This window comes from Hyperolius riggenbachi, chromosome 4, assembly GCF_040937935.1.
Source record: "Hyperolius riggenbachi isolate aHypRig1 chromosome 4, aHypRig1.pri, whole genome shotgun sequence".
In the NCBI taxonomy this organism is placed as follows: domain Eukaryota; kingdom Metazoa; phylum Chordata; class Amphibia; order Anura; family Hyperoliidae; genus Hyperolius; species Hyperolius riggenbachi.
This window is the reverse complement of record NC_090649.1, coordinates 307,908,402-307,926,652: the sequence shown is the minus strand read 5'-3', so window position 1 is coordinate 307,926,652 and position 18,251 is coordinate 307,908,402. Positions and strand designations below refer to the sequence as shown.

The window sequence follows — 18,251 nt, the reverse complement described above, 5'->3', positions numbered from 1 at the left end:
AAAAATTTAAAAAAAGATTTTTTTAAATTAGGAAAAAAAAAATTAACCGCCAAGGAGGTTAATGTGTGTATGTCATGAGAGTATATTATTGCTGTTTTTGCAAATAAAGGCTAGGGTACAGTGAGAAAGCAAAAAATTATTTGCCAATGTAGTGCAGTGGGGTTGAACCCACTAGTACGATTGAGTCTGAAAATCACAATCACAGGACATGCAGCATTTTGGGCACTCAGTGCACAGTTTAGAAGCCCTGCAAAATAGATTTTCAATGTGATTTTGCAGCGATGGAGGGGGGGGGGGGGGGGGGGGGTTGGGGGCTGAACGTCTTTGTTTTGTAAATAAAGTTAGTTATACTTGCTGAGTGTCCCAATGTCTGGCTTCAGCCCATAGCCTCTGCCCCCTAGCAGAAGAGGTCACCAGTGCTTCTCTGATTGGCCCTAGAGAAGTACCTATGACCTCTTCTGCTGGGGAGCAGGTCTACAGATAGAAGTTCATCAGAACAGTCGGTGAGTATGTAAAACCTTTTTACTGGTGCAAATCGCAATTGCTAAACTCCTAGTAATTGCTGCACACAGTGGTTGCATGATTTAAAGGACCTGCAGTGAATACTAGTGATTCCCTGGCCTGCCCTTGCAATGATAGTCTATGAGATCTGCAGATCATCATACACACATGATTTAACTGACATTCATCTGCAGATCAGATCCACCAGGATGGGTTTTCAGATCTGCGGATGATTGCTTGATCTGCAGATGAATGTCAGTTAAATCATGTGTGTATGATGATCTGCAGATCTCATAGACTATCATTGCAATTTGCAGGAATGGATTTTTGGCAGGAACAGATCTTTTGCAGATACTGATCTTTTGTGTCTGTACAGCATCTGTGTGTGCAGCATCTTGCAAAGATTTCTGTCTGATGGGGAGTTCAGCTACATAGAAAAGACTGTGTAGAGTATGGCTCTCATACTACATGAAGGGTGGTAAGATTGGTCTGTGATCTTTCATTTTCAAAAGACTATGGTCTGATGTGTGTATGTGGCCTTAGATCTGACAATTTCAGAAAAGCCTGATCTGCTGCATGTTTGTTCAGGGTCTATAGCAAAAAGTATTACAGCCAGAGGATCAGCAGGACTGCCCAGCAACTGGTATTTAAAAGGCAATAAATATGGCAGCCTCAACATACCTCTCACTTCAGTTGTCCTTTAAAGATTTAGTAAAACTTTTAAAACTTATTATGTTCAAGGCTGTATGTCTGTGTCTTAAAGATATAATTTTACTCAGTTTTGTTGCATTTTGAATGCGAAATAAATTAATACTAATAATCATTATTTAATTTCAAGCTCTAGATCTCGTTCAAGAACGTACTCCCGTTCACGCAGCAGAGAAAGAGTTTACAACAGAGATTTCCGTAGAGATTACAGAAATAATAGAGGAATGAGGCGCCCCTATGGCTTTAGGGGAAGAGTAAGAGGTTATTACCAAGGAGGTGGTAACAGATTTTTTCGTGGTGGATACAGACCAATGTGGAACCGTAGGTATTCTCGAAGTCCTCGACGGGGCCGATCGCGCTCCAGAAGTCCAAAGAGGAGGTCTGCATCATCTCAAAGATCTCAAAGATCAAGAAGCCGATCTCAGAGATCTTATAAATCTTCACAATCACCAAGGTCATCATCTTCCCATTCTTCCTCACGTTATAGTAAATCACCAGTGACAAAATCTCGTGCTTCTCAAGAGAAAACAAGAGAAAAAAGTGAAGAGCGTGATAAATCTGAAAGCCCCACTAATGATAAATCAGGAGATGAGAATAAAGATGCATTTGACCCCTCAGAGCCATTAGATGAACTTGGCAAAGAATTGGATTTGCATGCAGAGAGTTGGGCAGGATTATCTGCCTATGATAACAGCCCGAGATCTCCAAGTAGCCCATCACAAGTGGCTTCCCCACCAAGTCAAAGTTCTTCTCAGTCTGATGGTCCAATTCTCAGTGCGGTTCACTCTGGTAAAGATACTTTGTCTCAAAATTCACATTCCTTAGCACATAGTCCGGAAAGATCTGGTTCAGGTTCTGCGGGCAATGGGTCAACCCGCTACAGCCCTTCACAGAACAGTCCACTTGATATCCCGTCTCAGAAAAGTCCAACAAAGACTCTGCAGTCTCAGCATCCTTTACATGATGAAGGACGTTCCCACTACTCAATGTTTACGGATGATGTTGAACAAGGGATTACTAAGGGTACAAAGCTTCCGAAGAGGTGAGCAATTCATGGTTATGCCACAAATGTAAGAGTGGGATTCTTTTATATGAAGGAATATATCAAGTGCTGGGGATTAAGGAAACTAATAACAGAAAAAAACACGATTTGATTGAAATGGTTTGCTTTGTTGTTTTGGGATTTTGTTTGGCATAAACTTGATGCATATGATCTATTTTTACTTCAACAGATATACAGAAGAAGAGCATAGGTTGTTTCCCATTGAACGGGTTAGTGTTAGGGAGAAAGAAAGCCAAAAGGAAAGAGTTAAGGAGAAGAATAAAGCAGAAACTGGCAGGAGATGGAGCAGTAGTGAGACTTTGGACTATTTATTTGAAAAAGAGCCTGTTAAAGCTCAGTTCAAAGCTGGTTCTGACAATGAAGACACAGAGGAAGTGGAGGACTATAGGCAGTTCAGAAAGGCTGTGCTGGCAGATCAAGGGAAAGGTATGTCCTCAGCATCCCACTGGGTCCCTGAGGAGGAAGGGACAAAATATAAGTTGAAGACTCAGACAAAGGTGACTAAAGAAGTAGAGAGAAGTAGGGAAAGTAAGGGGCATAAAGTGTCTGCTAAAGACAAACATAAAGATGATGACCGTGATATGAATAGACTCTTGAGTAAAAAAGAATCCAAATCTCCTGAAGCAGTGACATCTGAAAAGATAAAAGACCCATTGAAGTACAATTTTCCATTGACCCCAAGTGATGAAACAAAGGAAAAGATAGTATTTAGAGAGGATAGCCCACTTAGAATTAAAATGGTGGCAAATGAATGTCGGCATCCTGAAGCTAAACTGAGGTTGATTGCTGTCCCCGTCGACGATACCAGGTAACCATAAATATTACTATACCTAGATGAATATTTGCTTGGTTAATTATAAGCTAAGTATTATCTCCTGTGTTTGCCTTATGATAAAGGCCGTCATCTCTGGCTAGTGACCGTCTGTTAGCCAGTACTCTTGTACATTCAGTCAAGAGACAGAAAGATTTCCGGTCCATCTTTGACCACATGAAGGTGTCCTTCTCCAGCAAAACAACTCCTGAGTCATTTACCTACCATATTGTGTCTTTAGTGCAGTTTGTCAAAGGTAAGCAGTTCATTTCAATCGTCATTTGTTTAGTATGCAATTGATTTGTCTAACAGATTTGTTGTAAAAATATTTTTTTTTCTGCCTCTGTGATGCTAGGTACACACCATACAATTTTCTGTTATGCTGGGAATACACGGTGCTCGATTCTGAGCCATTTCACTGGCTCAATAGATAATTTCCAACATGTCCAATCTCCCGCCCGATTGTTTCCACGCTCGAGTCTGCATGGACGACAATGGGAAAAGATAAGAGAATCGAGCGGGAGATAAGAGAATCGCCTGCAGAATCAAGCACAGAAAACAATCGAGCGCGGAATTGAGCGGAAAAATCGAGCCGTGTATGCCCAGCATAATGCTGGGCATGCACGGCCCAGATTCTTCTTATCAATCGAGCTGCTGATGGCTCGATTCATAATTTCCGACATGTCCGATCACCGTGTGGATGGATACCCGGCTTGATCCCCGCGGGCGGACAATAGGCAAAAACGAAGCGCTGATTAGAAAGAGCCCGCGGGGACGAGCGGGAATCGATCTGCGTGGGCGAGCGGTGACGTGCCGCTGGCTCGATACCGGTGCACTATCCACCCGTGTATGCCCAGCATTAGATTTTCTGTTATGCTGGGCATACACAGGTCAATCCGGCGGCCGATTAGCCGCCGGATCGACTCCCGCCGCATCCCCGCTCGTCCGCGCGGATCGATTGCTGCTCGTCCCCGCCGGCACGATCGAGCGGGGATTCTATCCGGCAGGTCATCGGACCTGTCGGATATTATCAATCGAGTCATCAGCGGCTCGATTGATAAGCCTGCAGTCGAGCCGTGTATGCCAGGCATAAGATTTACATGCCAGATAGATAATTTCCAACATGTTGGAAATTATCTATCTAACCATCTATCTGCCTAGCAATTAGGCATTGTTCTACTCAGCAGGAGATAACCAGAAGACAATGCACCAGAGATAATGACCAGTCTCTACCAGTACTTTTACAGAAAAAAATCTAATGCTGGGCATACATGGATAGATAATGCGCCGGAATTGAGCCATCGGCTTGATGCCGGTGCGTCACCGCTCGTCCGCGCGGATCGATTCCCGCCCGTCCCCGCGGGTATTCCTTATCAGCCGCTCGATTCCCCGCTATTGTGCGCCCGCGGGGATCGAGCGGGGAATCTATCCGGCGGGTCATTGGACCTGTCGGATATTATCAATCGAGCCATCAGCGGCTCGATTGATAAGGAAGAATCTAGCCATGTATGCCCAGCATAATGCTGGGCATACACGGTTCAATTTTGCCGCTCGATTCTGCAGGCAATTCTCTTATCTTCCACTCATTTTTCTTTTTTCCATTGTCCTCAATGCAGTATCAAGCGGCGAAACGATCGGGCAGGAGATCGGATGTGTCGGAAATTATCTATCGAGCCATCTAAATGACTCAGAATCCAGCTGTGTATTCCCAGCATAACAGAAAAATGTAACAGAAAATTGTATGGTGTGTACTAGGCAAAAGTTGTGTTGGCTAAAAACAGTGCAGATGTTCTCTAAAAGGAGATAAGAGTTTATTTCTGTAACTCTGATATAATGTAGTATTCTGTTGTGTTTATACCTGTATTCACAGCTGATATATTAGCAGCACTTGGAAATGCTCTATTAAACTAGTTGTGAAGGTGCTGAGTCTTCTCATCTGTGCTCTGTGTAAAGTTTCATCCAGCACAGTCACAAAGAATGTGTTCCTTTTAATGTTTTTTCCATACATCTCAAAACCTTCTCTCTATGCCATATTATATCTTGATAAGAGCCTCTCTCCAGTGAATGAATTACTGGACTGGCTGAGGTTAGGAACTTTTGGCTGTTATGACATTTCCTCCATGCTAGCACTGATGCATCAAGACCAGCCCTAAGAAAGCAGGAGCAAATGCAGAGAAACCAGTTAGGTTTGTTATAAGAAACAAATATTCACAGTGGTTAATCTTGGCAACTGCTCTGAAATCTGTTTTCACTGTATCTCATTATTTCTGTTCCACTGTATTTTCATTTTGCAATTGCTAGCTCATCTATAACTAAAATCAACTTCAAAGACAGCCACTTAGGTTTAGCATAGAAAAGGTAAAGGCAACTGTTAACACATATCTTTCCTTTGCAATCCTTACAGTAATTTTTGATACTGCACTGGGGAGCTTTTCAATGTTTTGCTGCTCGCCGGCAATCAGCAACGCGCTGTGACAAATGTATTCCTATGGGATTATCCTCTCTGCAGCGTTTGAGAGTTGCATAAATCGCTAATGTGCTGCATGCAGCATTTTGGGGGCAATCGTGATGTGATTCTCGTTCTCTTGAAAGGGAATCGCTAATTGCAGCAAAATTGAGAAATTTCATGCCATAAATTTGCATTTTGCGCTCTAAGTGTAAACCAGCCCTCAGAACCCATTGGCTAAGAGCATAATGTTGACATTTTATCATACAAGCCCCGTTGGTGTTAGTAAGAATTTTGGAACTGTAGAGCACAGAGCAGTAATTTCTGTGTGCCTGGAGATATTTCCTCTATACAGTAGTGATAGAGTGGTTCTGATTGTAAAGGAACCTCCAAGGAATAACTGTAGGTCAGCTTTCTCTATCCCTCTAGTCATGAAATAAACCACATTCTTGTAGTTGCTTAGTTTAGGAAGATCTCAGATGTACAGTATGTGAAACTTACTAAGGAGAAACCGCTACAATCTTTAAAAAGCAGATGTGATTAGTTGGCTTTAGAGATGACATTGCAAAGAGATTATTCATCTAAAATATCTGACTGTTAAATTTAAAATAGGAAGCACATCTAATTTGTGTAGTGAATATACTCTAGAGCAGCGTTTTTCATCCAGTGTGCCGCGGCATGTTGCCTGGTGTGCCGTCCTCTTCCCCCCCCCCCCCCTCCCGCACGTCCCCGCGGCCGCCGCTGCTATTACCTTAGCAGCGGCCGCTCTCCCCTCTCCAGCGCATGTGTTTATTTAAGGCAAGCAGCGTATCTCCCGGCTGCTCTGTGATGCGCAGGAATCAGGGCTCGGTTACCATAGTAACGGCGATACATATCGCCGCTACAGGAAGCCGCTGCCCTGCTTCCTGTCGCATCACAGAGCAGCCGGGAGATACGCTGCTTGCCTTAAACACATGCGCTGGAGAGGGGAGAGCGGCAGCTGTTAAGGTAATAACAGCGGCGGGGACGGGCGGGGGGCACCACCTACCCATACTGGGGCACTATTCTGGGGCACTATTCTAGGGCACTATACTGGCTATTCTGGGGCACTATACTAGCTATACTGGGGCACTATTCTGGCTATACTGGGGCACTATTCTGGCTATACTGGGGCACTATTCTGGCTATACTGGGGCACTATTCTGGCTATACTGGGGCACTATACTGGCTATACTGGGGGCACTTTACTGGCTATACTGGGGCACTATTCTTGGGGGCACTATTCTGGCTATACTGGGGGCACTATTCTGGCTATACTGGGGGCACTATTCTGGCTATACTGGGGGCACTATTCTGGCTATACTGGGGGCACTATTCTGGCTATACTGGGGGCACTATTCTGGCTATACTGGGGCACTATACTGGGGGCACTATACTGGCTATACTGGGGCACTATACTGGCTATACTGGGGCACTATTCTGGCTATACTGGGGCACTATTCTGGCTATACTGGGGCACTATTCTGGCTATACTGGGGCACTATTCTGGCTATACTGGGGCACTATACTGGCTATACTGGGGCACTATACTGGCTATACTGGGGCACTATACTGGCTATACTGGGGGCACTATACTGGGGCACTATACGGGGGCACTATACTAGCTATACTGGGGCACTATTCTGGCTATACTGGGGCACTATACTGGGGGCACTATTCTGGCTATACTGGGGCACTATTCTGGCTATACTGGGGCACTATTCTGGCTATACTGGGGCACTATTCTGGCTATACTGGGGCACTATGGGGCACTATTCTGGCTATACTGGGGCACTATTCTGGCTATACTGGGGCACTATTCTGGCTATACTGGGGCACTATTCTGGCTATACTGGGGCACTATACTGGCTATACTGGGGCACTATACTGGCTATACTGGGGCACTATACTGGCTATACTGGGCCCGGAAAAGGTTGGGAACCACTGCTCTAGAGCACTCCATGTGTACTTTAGTGAATAAAGTTACAGGTTTACTTTAAGTAATGTTGGGTCTCTTCTGAATTGAAGAACAGTATGTTTAGTACCTGCTGAATATAGTTTGCATACTGCTCAACCAGATGTTTTTTTCTAATTTAACTTGTACTGGAAATCTGTGCCTTCTCTAATTGTCCTTTCCTGCACTATTTTTTTTTTATTTATAAAAAAAGTTTTACATAACTATTGGGATTTAGAGTCTACTATAATTATGTGCTCTCTTTATTGTTCACTGGGGAAAACAGGGGTATCAGTTTAGGCTATAGCTCTGACTAGAGGTTAAACACCAAGAACAAAGCTCTGCCCCTACACACTAAGGGCCCTTTTACACTTAATCAGTTGCTCTCAGTTATAACTAAAAGAAACACATTTTTCAAAGTAATGCCCATGTTTTCCTATGGCACAGTTCACACTATACGCGTTTTAACTGAAAGCTTTTTCACAATGCACTGCTATGGAAAAAAATGCATACTAATGCGTACTAACGCATACCAACGCATTAAAGAGAACCTAAAGTAAAAAAAAAAAAAAAAAAAAAAGAGAAGGATTAACTCACCTGGGGCTTCCCTCAGCCCCCTGCAGACGATCGGTGCCCTCGCAGCCCCGCTCCGATGGCCCAGGACCCGCCGGCGAACACTTCCGGTTTGGCCGTCCTGGCCGCAATAGCAGCATAGGGGGCGATATACAGGCTGGGAACGCGAACAATCACTCGCGTTCCCATGCCTGTCGGCCGGTGACGGCCAAACCGGAAGTGTTCGCCGGCGGGTCCTGGGCCATCGGAGCCAGGCTGCGAGGGCACCGATCGTCTGCATGGGGCTGAGGGAAGCCCCAGGTGAGTTAATCCTTCTTCTCTTTTTTTTTTTTTTTTTGGTTGCCTTTAGGTTCACTTTCTTAGCTTTAACTAGGGCTGAAAATGCAACAAAGGTTCTACTTTACTCAACTTTACTCATTCTTTTTAAAGGACACCTGAAGTGAGATATGGAGACTGCCATACTTATTTCCTTTTAAACAACACTGGTTGCCTGGCATCCTGCTGATTTTTCACCCCTGAAACAAGCATGCAGCATATGCAGCGAGACTTCAGTCAGAAACATCTGATCTGCATGCTTGTCCAGAGTCTATGGCTAAAAGATGAAGAATCTGCAGGGCAGCCAGACAATTTGAACTATTTAAAAAGGAAATAAATACGACAGTGTCCATGTCCCTCTCACTTCAGTTGTCATTTTAAGTAAAATTCCACTCTTGCAAAAAAACCAAAATATATGTATGTACGCAAGTACGAACATACACATTTATCTGCCCTTCAGAAATGTTTATTTTTGCAATTTAAAGATATTAAAATGTACCTTTGCATTATGAATTTTCAGAACTGTAAGCCCAACTTGCATTACTTTTCTAGCCTGGAATCTTTACTCTCTGTTTTCAGTACAGACAGAACGGGGCTTTACCCATCCAGCATTAGTAATTAGCTGACTAGTGCAGCAAAAGCTATTTTTTGTTTTGTTTTCCACAGCTGCACAAACTGACTGGCTGCAAGCTCTGATTTAACTGGTTTTGACATTCTGTTGCAAATTGTGTGAAGTAACTGAGCATTTGATCTCATTTGTGCTTTGTAAGAAATCTGGAATAGTATCTCTCATTTATCATAACAATATGCACAGCTGAAGTGAAGGTGGAATTTTACTTCAAAAGTTTATAAAGTTTTTGTCTACAGCTCTGTCAGCAGAGCAGAAACTGAAAAACTAATGCTACATGGCAAAATCTTGTAGTAATTGCAGGATACTTGATAATTCCAATGTTCTTTCCCAGGGATTACTCTGATTCAAGGGGCAAGCTATATGCTCAGAATCCTTACTTTTTTGGTTCAACCTATGAGGTTGTCCCCACGTGTGCCTCTTTCCAGAAGGCTTTTTACTCCACTGAGGTACCGCAGAAAAAACCCAGAATGGTGGGGTGGGGCCCATGTCAGAGGTTGAACTTGGGTTTGGGAATTGGCTTTTGTCTGTAGCTTCCATTTGAAGTTGAAAACTGGAATATGTTGATGATTTATTAGTATGTCAATTAAAAACTTAGATCACCTCAATTTTAATATCTGCATTCAACTGAAAAGTATGCATATAAAAGGTTCCAAATGCTTTAACCTCCCTGGTGGAGGATTTCTCTGCCCCGGGAGGGATTTTTTAAACTAAATTTGCTTTAGCCTTTGTAGCTAGCACTTCGCTAGCTACCATTGTCCCCCAAGTCCCTCTGCACTCTTTTGTTTGCCCCCGATCGCCGCCGTTATACGTACCACACAACCCCCCCCCCATCCCGCGATGGCGCAGCCTCTCCAATCAGCTCCAGGCTTTGCTATGGGGAGGATCGGGATTGCACATGATGTTGATGACATCAGACATCATGTCCGATCGTCGCCATAGCGACGACTGAAGCTCATTGGGGAGGCCGCGGCTCTCGCGTGATCGCGGCTAGGTAACGTATAACGGCTGCGATCGGGGGGTCAGAAGGGTGTGGGGGACTTGGTGGACAATGGTAACTAGCCTAGTGCTAGCTACAAAGGCTAAAGCAAATTTAATTCAAAAAAATCCCTCCCGTGGACACAGCCTCAGAAACTGTGTACCGCCAGGGAGGTTAATATCTGCCAAGTATATGCCGCAATGAATTACAAGCGGTGAGCTCTTCACCACCAACAGCCTGCATCCACTTGTCCTTCTCCTCCCTAAACGTCAAAAACCTGGCAGCATGTGGAGCCAATTACTTGTGAATTTAGAGATGTCAAAAAAATACAGGTTTTTGTGAAAATATAAGCACAATTTGCAATGATTTCATTACTGTTAAATGCAGTTTTATAAAACTTAAAGAGCACCGTTCACCATAAATTCATTGATCATCTTCTAATATAAAGTTATAAATGCCTGCTGGTTCTTCATCTCACTGGAATTCCGTGTTCTTTATCTAAGAAGTGCCATGGAAGCTCTATGGCACTTTTCTGGAAGGGGTAGGGCTGCATGCTGGAAGCCGGCCAACACAGGGCTCTGGGAGTGATTCCGGAGAAAGAGACTCGGCATGTGGTTATCCTATAGAATAATTGCCCTGTCGCGGCGTACTTCTGTGTCCTGGCGGCACGCAAACGGGTTTTGAACAGGATGGGGCAGGGGGATGGGTGGGCACGTGCAGATGGCAAACGTGCAGTGCGTGCCTTTGGGGGGGGGTCAAGACATGGCCGAGGTATAGTGCCTGTTTTTCAACGGGTGAACCTTTTTAACTTTTTATATTAGAAGATTGCCAATGAAATGTATCATTTATTTCAGTGTTTCCCAACTTTGTCCTCAAGGCCCATCAACAGTGCATGTTTTGTGGTAGTTCATGAGCTCTGCTGAGACACTAATTACCTCACCTGTGCATGTTTGTGGTTTTCTGCAACATATGTACTGTTGGTGGGCCTTGAGGACAGAGTTGGGGAACTCGGATTTATGTTGAAGCAGCTCTTTAACTTGTAAGCCGCATTTCCCTCAGCAGTGTACATTTTTTTTCTATTTCCCCTACAAATTGCTTTTTCTTCTAGATCTCTCCAGGTTTAGAATTGTTTACATGCATTTTATCTGGATGTAGGTAAATTTCTGTCACTTTGGATCAGTCTTCTTTAGTACCTGCTTGCCATTTTGCTGCTTCTGTCAATTACTGCACCACAGAAGTATTGCATGTAGAGTGCATAGCATTTTAGTCTATACTGTTGAGTACAAATTAACATAGTACCTTGGAGGCATTTTAGTATGCTACAATCAATATTTACTGATTATTTCTGGCCTTTTCTAGGTGCGCAGTTACTAAAGGGGATGGTATTCTAGTGAATTCATTTTTTTGTTACGATTGTGGAGTTGTTTGACAGTGTTTGTTGAATCTGATTTTAGTATTGCCTAGTGTTGATTTCTTTTTCATTATGACTAGGTCCTGGAAAATATTTTGACATGGCAAAACCAATATAACCAAATAAAGTTTTCTGTTGCTGATGCAAAAAACATTTGCAAAGTGGCCTGAAATTATGACTTGCTAGCTCCAAAAATTCCCTTGGTATGCTGGAATTAAGCTTGAAGTGCTAGCCTTTTAGTGGCTTTTTCCAGGTGTATTTCTTGATAATGACACTTTTTGCTGGATGCTGGGCGGTAAGTGGAAACAGTGGTTTGTATTTTCTCAGCGGAAAGCTTTCTTCACAGAATGATTGTCACAGCTCATTATGTTATGTCTTCTTACTTGAGTAACTTTTCTATACAGTTGCTGTTTAGCTTTCAGTGGTTTTAAAATCCTGTTTCAATATATAAAGTAGCCCAAAAACAAGTGCAAGGATGCATATAGTGACTATACAATGTTTATGTTGAGTACATTCAGTAAAAAAGACAGAGCCTGTTGTGACAGGCTCTGTCTTAATGCTGCAGGAATGGGGGGGGGGGGGAGTTCCCGCGGTTTAAATACTTACCTGAGCCAATGCCATCGGCATTTAGTGGCGCTCCACCACCCTCCTCAGGAATGCAGTTACGGTTATGTTTCCGAAGTCTGACAAAGCTCTTCAGTGACCTCCACCTGCGTTACCGCAACCCATCCCCAGCTCAGCAGCTACCAATTAGGCTGCACCTGTAGAGCTGGGGGCGGGCCGTGGGAATGCTGGTTGGTGGGGCCAGAGGCCTGACAGAGATTTGAGAGCAACCAACCTGCCTGGATGAAGTTTGGCTGATCAGGTAAGTATTTGACCCTTAAACCCACCAGTCCTGTATTATTAAGGCATAGTCTGTCATGACAGGCTCTGTCTTTTTTTACTTTAGGTACTCTTGAATTCCTGTTATATGGTTGAAAGTAAACGGTCCCCAATGCCCTGAAGTAACGAAGGGTGTCAATTTATAGCACAAGATAAGTACCTACATTTGTTTGATAGCATCAGTCTCAAGACCACTGCTCTCCTCCTCTCTCAGCCCCTTCTGTCAGAGGAGACAGCTATCACTCCCTTCCCACCAGTGGCAAGCAGGCTTGATGAACAGAAGTGAAAAGATGCTACCAAGTGATCACTGATATTTTAGTTTTTTTTTTTTTAGTTTTTTTTTTTTTATAATTCATCTAGCTCAAGTTTTTATTTTAGGGAATTATTTTTTTTCTACTTATTTTTTTTTCTTCCCTTTTCCATTGCGCTATACAAAGTAAATTCTCTACTTGTCAGTTGAACTTTTAAAGGGGAACTGAAGTAAGAGGTATACGGAGGCTGCCATATTTATTTCCTTTTAATCAATACCAGTTGCCTGGCAGCCCTGCTGGTCTATTTCTCTGCAGTAGTATCTGAATAACACCAGAAACAAGCATGCAGCTAGTCTTGTCAGATCTGGCTTTAAAGTCTGAAACACCTGATCTGCTGCATGCTTGTTCAGGGGCTATGGCTAATAGTATTAGAGGCAGAGGATCAGCAGGGCTGCCAGGCAACTGGTATTGCTTAAAAGGAAATACATGGCAGCCTCCATATAACTCTCTCTTCAGTTCCCCTTTAAGATTCCTGGGGTACAGCTTGAAATTATATACTTCTGTTCCTGACCACCAGACTGCCACTCTTTGCAGCCATGCTACGGACATTACTAGAAACCTAGTTCTCAGAATGGAAGCAGGCATTTGTAAATTGCAGTGTGCTATTGATGCCCACAGATTCATGCCATTGTATGTATTTTTGTTTTGTACACTCTCATGAAGTGATACCAATGTACAGTATGCATTTAAAACACCTTTAGAATTCAAAAAGAATACAAACTTGACACACACACTTACTCACTTTCACTCTCTCTCTCTCCCTCCCCCTCCCTCTCTCCCAGCAGGCCTACATAAAGGGTGGCCACTAGAGTCATACAGCCTGTTGTCTGACCACTTCACCTATGCATGGGTAGAAGGTGGGCTCAGGGCTGTGGAGGCGGTACAAAAATCTTCCGACTCCTCAGTTTATGAAACCACGACTCCGACTCTGGGTACCCAAAATGGCTCCCACTCCTTAGACTAATAATTAACAGTGCTGTGGATTTTGTACAAAAATCATCCGACTCCCGACTCCTCAGTTTAAGAAATTAACGACTCCGACACCGGGTGCCCAAAATTGCTCTAACTCCGACTCCACAGCCCTGGGTGGGCTAGCCAACTGTTGGAACCTGGTCAAATCTTCATGGACCTGCCAACGCTTGAAGCATTCCTTTGCTTCAAAAACATCAATTCAATATGCAAGAAGAACATTACGGGGCTTTGAATTTAGCCCTGTAATGTTCTTCAAGAAGTGCTGTTCAGGATAATTTTTTTTCATTAACTTTTTGGCAGGTTTAGTTGTGTTCTTTTGAAAAGGTCAAGGAACAATTGGTGCTCTGTATAGGGGTTCCTTTTGTCCCAGCTTAAGCAAACTGTTTTTATATAATTATTTTTTATATAGAACATTGCTTTACATATGAGTGAAGCATAAAAAGGATTATAAAAAAGTCCCTTTTTTAAAAATTAATAAAGAAAATACTTGCTGCATGAATTCACAGGTTCTTATTTTCTCCTTGGCACTCTGCAACTGCCTTAAGTAGTGAAGATTTGTGTTTAATAAAAACAGAACTTTGTGCAGACCTTCTTTTACAGTTTTCAAATGCTTAAAATGTGTTAATCTTATAGTCAGTAGAAGTACTAAACGAGCAATGACAGGATGGCACCTTACTGGGATGTCAGGTCCTTAAGAATTTCTACTAGCAATCGGGTGGTAATGTTGACCTGTCACAATATGGGGATGAAGCAAAAGCACACATTTAACCTATTACTGTACAAATCTTTTCAAAGTATCTCCTGTAAATGCTGATCTGAAGACCACTTTAAAGGACAAGAACAATCTACCCACACTTGAGTTTCTAAGAAAAGTAGATAAAGACAAATGGCAATAAACTGTAGTAAATTAACTCCCTGGTTTTCCTGCATGCTCCTAAAAAGATTTCACTGTGAACTATGTTTTCATTTAAATACACTTAAAGGGAACCTAAACTAACTGTAAAAAAAAAACGAATTTAATTTACCTGGGGCTTCTACCAGCACCCTGAAGCCATCCTGTGCCTGTGCCGATAATCACCGAAACCTCCGGTTCCCTGCCGCAGCTAAGTGGGGACACTGGCCATGCGCGTCCCCTTGTTTCCGGGAGCAACCTGCGCAGGTACAGTATGAGAAAATATCTGATGAGAGCGCAAACCAGAACGCGCCGCCCCGCCACTTAGGCACAGTGACCTGCTGACTCAAAAATGGAACTTGGCGGGGAATCGGAGGATCGTTGAGTACTGGTGTCGGCACAGGATGCCTGCAGTGGGCTGGTAGAAGCTTACAGGTAAGTGAAATTCTTTTTTTGTACAGTTAGTTTAGGTTCCCTTTAGGGTCTGAATAAAGGCACATTGGGACTCTAGTATGATATCTGTGAATACTAGTGCTTACCGCTGACCAATACAGTTGATCAGACTGATGCATGCAGCATGCTAGTAAACCTATTCTGATTCTGCTTTTCTTACATTTTTTTGTTTTGTTTTGTTAATTCTGGGTATTCAGCAAATTTTCCATGCACATTTCTGAGTTTTCTCCAGAATGGGCTCACTTTTAAACGTAAAAATAAGCTTGCAAGTACCCTGGAAGGGTGTCTGAAGTGACATGTAACATGAAGTAATAAACGTTTATGTACAGTCCCATTGATACATAGAACTATCCTGTTTTCCTCCTTTTTTTTTTTCTTTTTTTTTTTCCCTTGCTGTAAGGGTTAAGAATACAGGTCTCTAATAGTTTCTCTGCAGTGGGAACTGCATATTCTTTTTACCGATAACTAATCCAAGTTGTAAAACTTTCTTAGCCATACAAGATATGTCTGACTGCAGGGAACAGATGCCAAGTCCACTAGTTCAGGATTTGTCTGTATGGAAGCTGAATAACATTAAAAAACTGTAGTCATACACCTGAAGCCTGGAAGCCACTAGAAAGCGCAAAGCGCAATTTCTAGCGATTTGTGAGAGCGTTTTGCAATCTATTTTGGGAGCGAATTCCCTGCTCCTATACAATTCATTAGAATGGAAACGCTACCAAAATGCTGCATGTCCTGCGATAGCGATTTACTTAACCACAATCGCTGTAGTGGAATCTTTCCCATTTATTTACATTGGCAGAGAGTTTAGGGAAATCAGTAGTGATTTAAAGCGCTCGCTAAACACTTAAAAAAAGGCTCTAGTGGGTTCCAGGCCAGAGACATTTTAAACTTTTAACCATGGATTTTGTCGTTTAAATTAAAAATAACCCTATGGGATTCTAGGAAAGTCTTATTTAGGACTATACTGTAGATACAGTTTATCTCATCTGTTAGTCGCTACAGGTTGTTTCCGCGATTTTTACCGCAATTTTAATGAAAGTGAATGGGAACAATTTTAAAAACCGCTAATCGCAAAACGCTCAGAAAAGCGCTTCTAGTGTGAATGGGCTGCCTTTAAAGTCAATGGGAACCATAGAGTAAAAAAAAAGCCAGATACTTACCTAAGGAGGGAAGACTCTGGGTCCTAATGAGCCTTCCTTCTCCTCTTCCGATGCCCTGGTTGCAACGCTGTCCCTGGGAGCAGTATTCGATCAATTCATTCAAATTCTGCTCGCTCTGCTGCAGATGGAGGCTTCGGAAAGTCTTTGGGAGCCAGAGTGCTTTCGAAGACGGGCAGCTCCATCCTGCGCACCCGTGAGCGCTGTGTGGAGCCACCTGTCTTTGGGAGGACTTGGCTACAGAAGACTTACGAAGTCCCCTGCGGAGGGGGGGGATATTCAAATACGGGAGCTAGCACTGCACCGAGGGCACAGGAGAGGCGAGGGAAGGCTCATTAGGACCCAGAGCCTTCCCCCACCTTAGGTAAGTATCTGGCTTTTTTTTTTTTTTTTATCCCACGGTTCCCATTGACTTTAAAGTGCATGTCTGGTCACAGAAATGACTCTACAGCTTTCAATTGACTGGTCTTGCATTCAGTAGCCTATAACCTGTAATCAGTTACTTAGTGTAGTTCATCTCTGGAAAATGCTGGAGACATGCTATGTTCCCTGGATCGGTTTGTCCAGGACTGGCACATGGCGACTGCTGGGGGCCGGTAGAAGCCAGAGGTAAGTTAAAGGGAACCAGAGAGGAACGATGATTAAAAATAGAAAAAGCTTTTATACATACCTGGGGCTTCTTCCAGCCCCATAAGCCTGGATCGCGCCCATGCCGCCATCCTCTGCTTCCTCTATCGCCGGTCCCGGGTCCCGTCACTTGCGGCGGACGTGGCCAATTGTCTGCATCACAGAGGCTCCCTCCATACCCTTACGCATGTGGCTGCGCAGTATGCCGCCGCACGCGTACGTATATGGAGAGAGCCCCTGTGATGCGGACACTTGGCCCTGGCCGACTGGCGGTAATGACGATACCCAGTACCAGCGGATACAGGCAGCGAAAGACGGCGGCGTGGGAGCGATCCGTGCATATGGGGCTGGAGGAAGACCCAGGTATGTATAAAAGCTTTCCTCCAAGGTCTCTGGTTCCCTTTAAACTTTTTTTTTTTTTTTAATCTAGCTTTATTTTTTAGGTTCACTTTAAAAAGGCATCTGCTTTTGGGAACAAAAAGCTCCTGGCCAGGAGAGGTTATTTATTATATATAAAAGATTCCTTTGTACACATTAGAAATACAGTCACAATCTGCTATGTATATCTAACTTTGAAAATATGATACCTGCTTTATTGCAGAAACACTTTATATGTTCTGTAAGTTATTTATGATAACTGATATCTGAGAAATATTTTTTGAATTACAGTTTAAATGTATTAGTAGTCAGTCGGTGCATTTTCTGACTCTGACTCCAGGTACCCAGAAACTGATTTGATTCTCTGACTCCACAACCGTGGACAAAATAACTTCTCATTTCATTTTTAGCTCAGGTTGACCTCTATTTTAAATTCATGGAGCAGAATTAGGTGACCAATTTTCTAAGGTAGCATAGAAACTTGTGTCTTTTCTTTCCAACCTGTGCTTCTTATGTACATAATTACTTTGTGGCACTGACTCAGAGAAGGGAATTTCAGGTAATTACTGGCAAGCATAATTATAGTAATTCCAGTTACAGTTTGTGCAGTAGTAGTGAGTAAAGATGGGTATTGTGATTCAATGCAAATTTTATGTAGCTTTGAAATGTCAGGAAGTGCCGTTGATTGGCCCTGGTCAAGGATGCATACAGGTTGCATTAAATTTGTATGCTGCTGGAATAATTTGCATCTTGTTGACCGTCTTGAATAATGAGATCTTGGCTGTACAGTCTACATTGATTATTCTTAAAGTAAACCTGAGATGAATGGGAGAAATGGACATTTACTTACCTGGGGCTTCCTCCACCCCCTTGCAGTCCATCAGCTTCCTCAATGTCCTTCCGGTACCATCCAGTGTGCGCCTGTGAAGTCCACGGTCCATCTGAATTGTGGGCCACTGCATGTGCCCTTCCAGGCTGCGCACATCCTCCTCCTTTACAGCGCTGACAGCAGCACAACCAAGGGACCAGGAAGAAAGCAAGGGAGCTGATGGAGTAGTGGGCTCTGGAGGATGCCCCAGATAAAAAAAAAAAATTCTTCCAAGTTTATCTCAGGTACACTTTTAGCCCATCTCCAGGCTCCTTTTTTTTTTTTTTTTTTTTTTTTTTTT

The 18,251-nt window shown here is 43.3% G+C and overlaps 1 protein-coding gene across 7 annotated transcripts in view; it reads left to right on the top strand.

The window, feature by feature from the left end:
* BCLAF1 (BCL2 associated transcription factor 1) overlaps positions 1 to 18,251 on the top strand; it is a 78,437-nt gene that overhangs the window by 16,723 nt on the left and 43,463 nt on the right. For all 7 annotated transcript variants that reach the window (XR_011019375.1, XR_011019374.1, XM_068231638.1 and 4 more), the window contains 3 exons: positions 1,340 to 2,251; positions 2,442 to 3,080; positions 3,170 to 3,339. Coding sequence is in view for 5 of the 7 variants with exons in the window: in XM_068231638.1 (XP_068087739.1) it covers positions 1,340 to 2,251; positions 2,442 to 3,080; positions 3,170 to 3,339 (1,721 nt within the window). In the remaining 2 variants the exon portion in view is untranslated. The remainder of the gene's footprint in view (positions 1 to 1,339; positions 2,252 to 2,441; positions 3,081 to 3,169; positions 3,340 to 18,251) is intronic.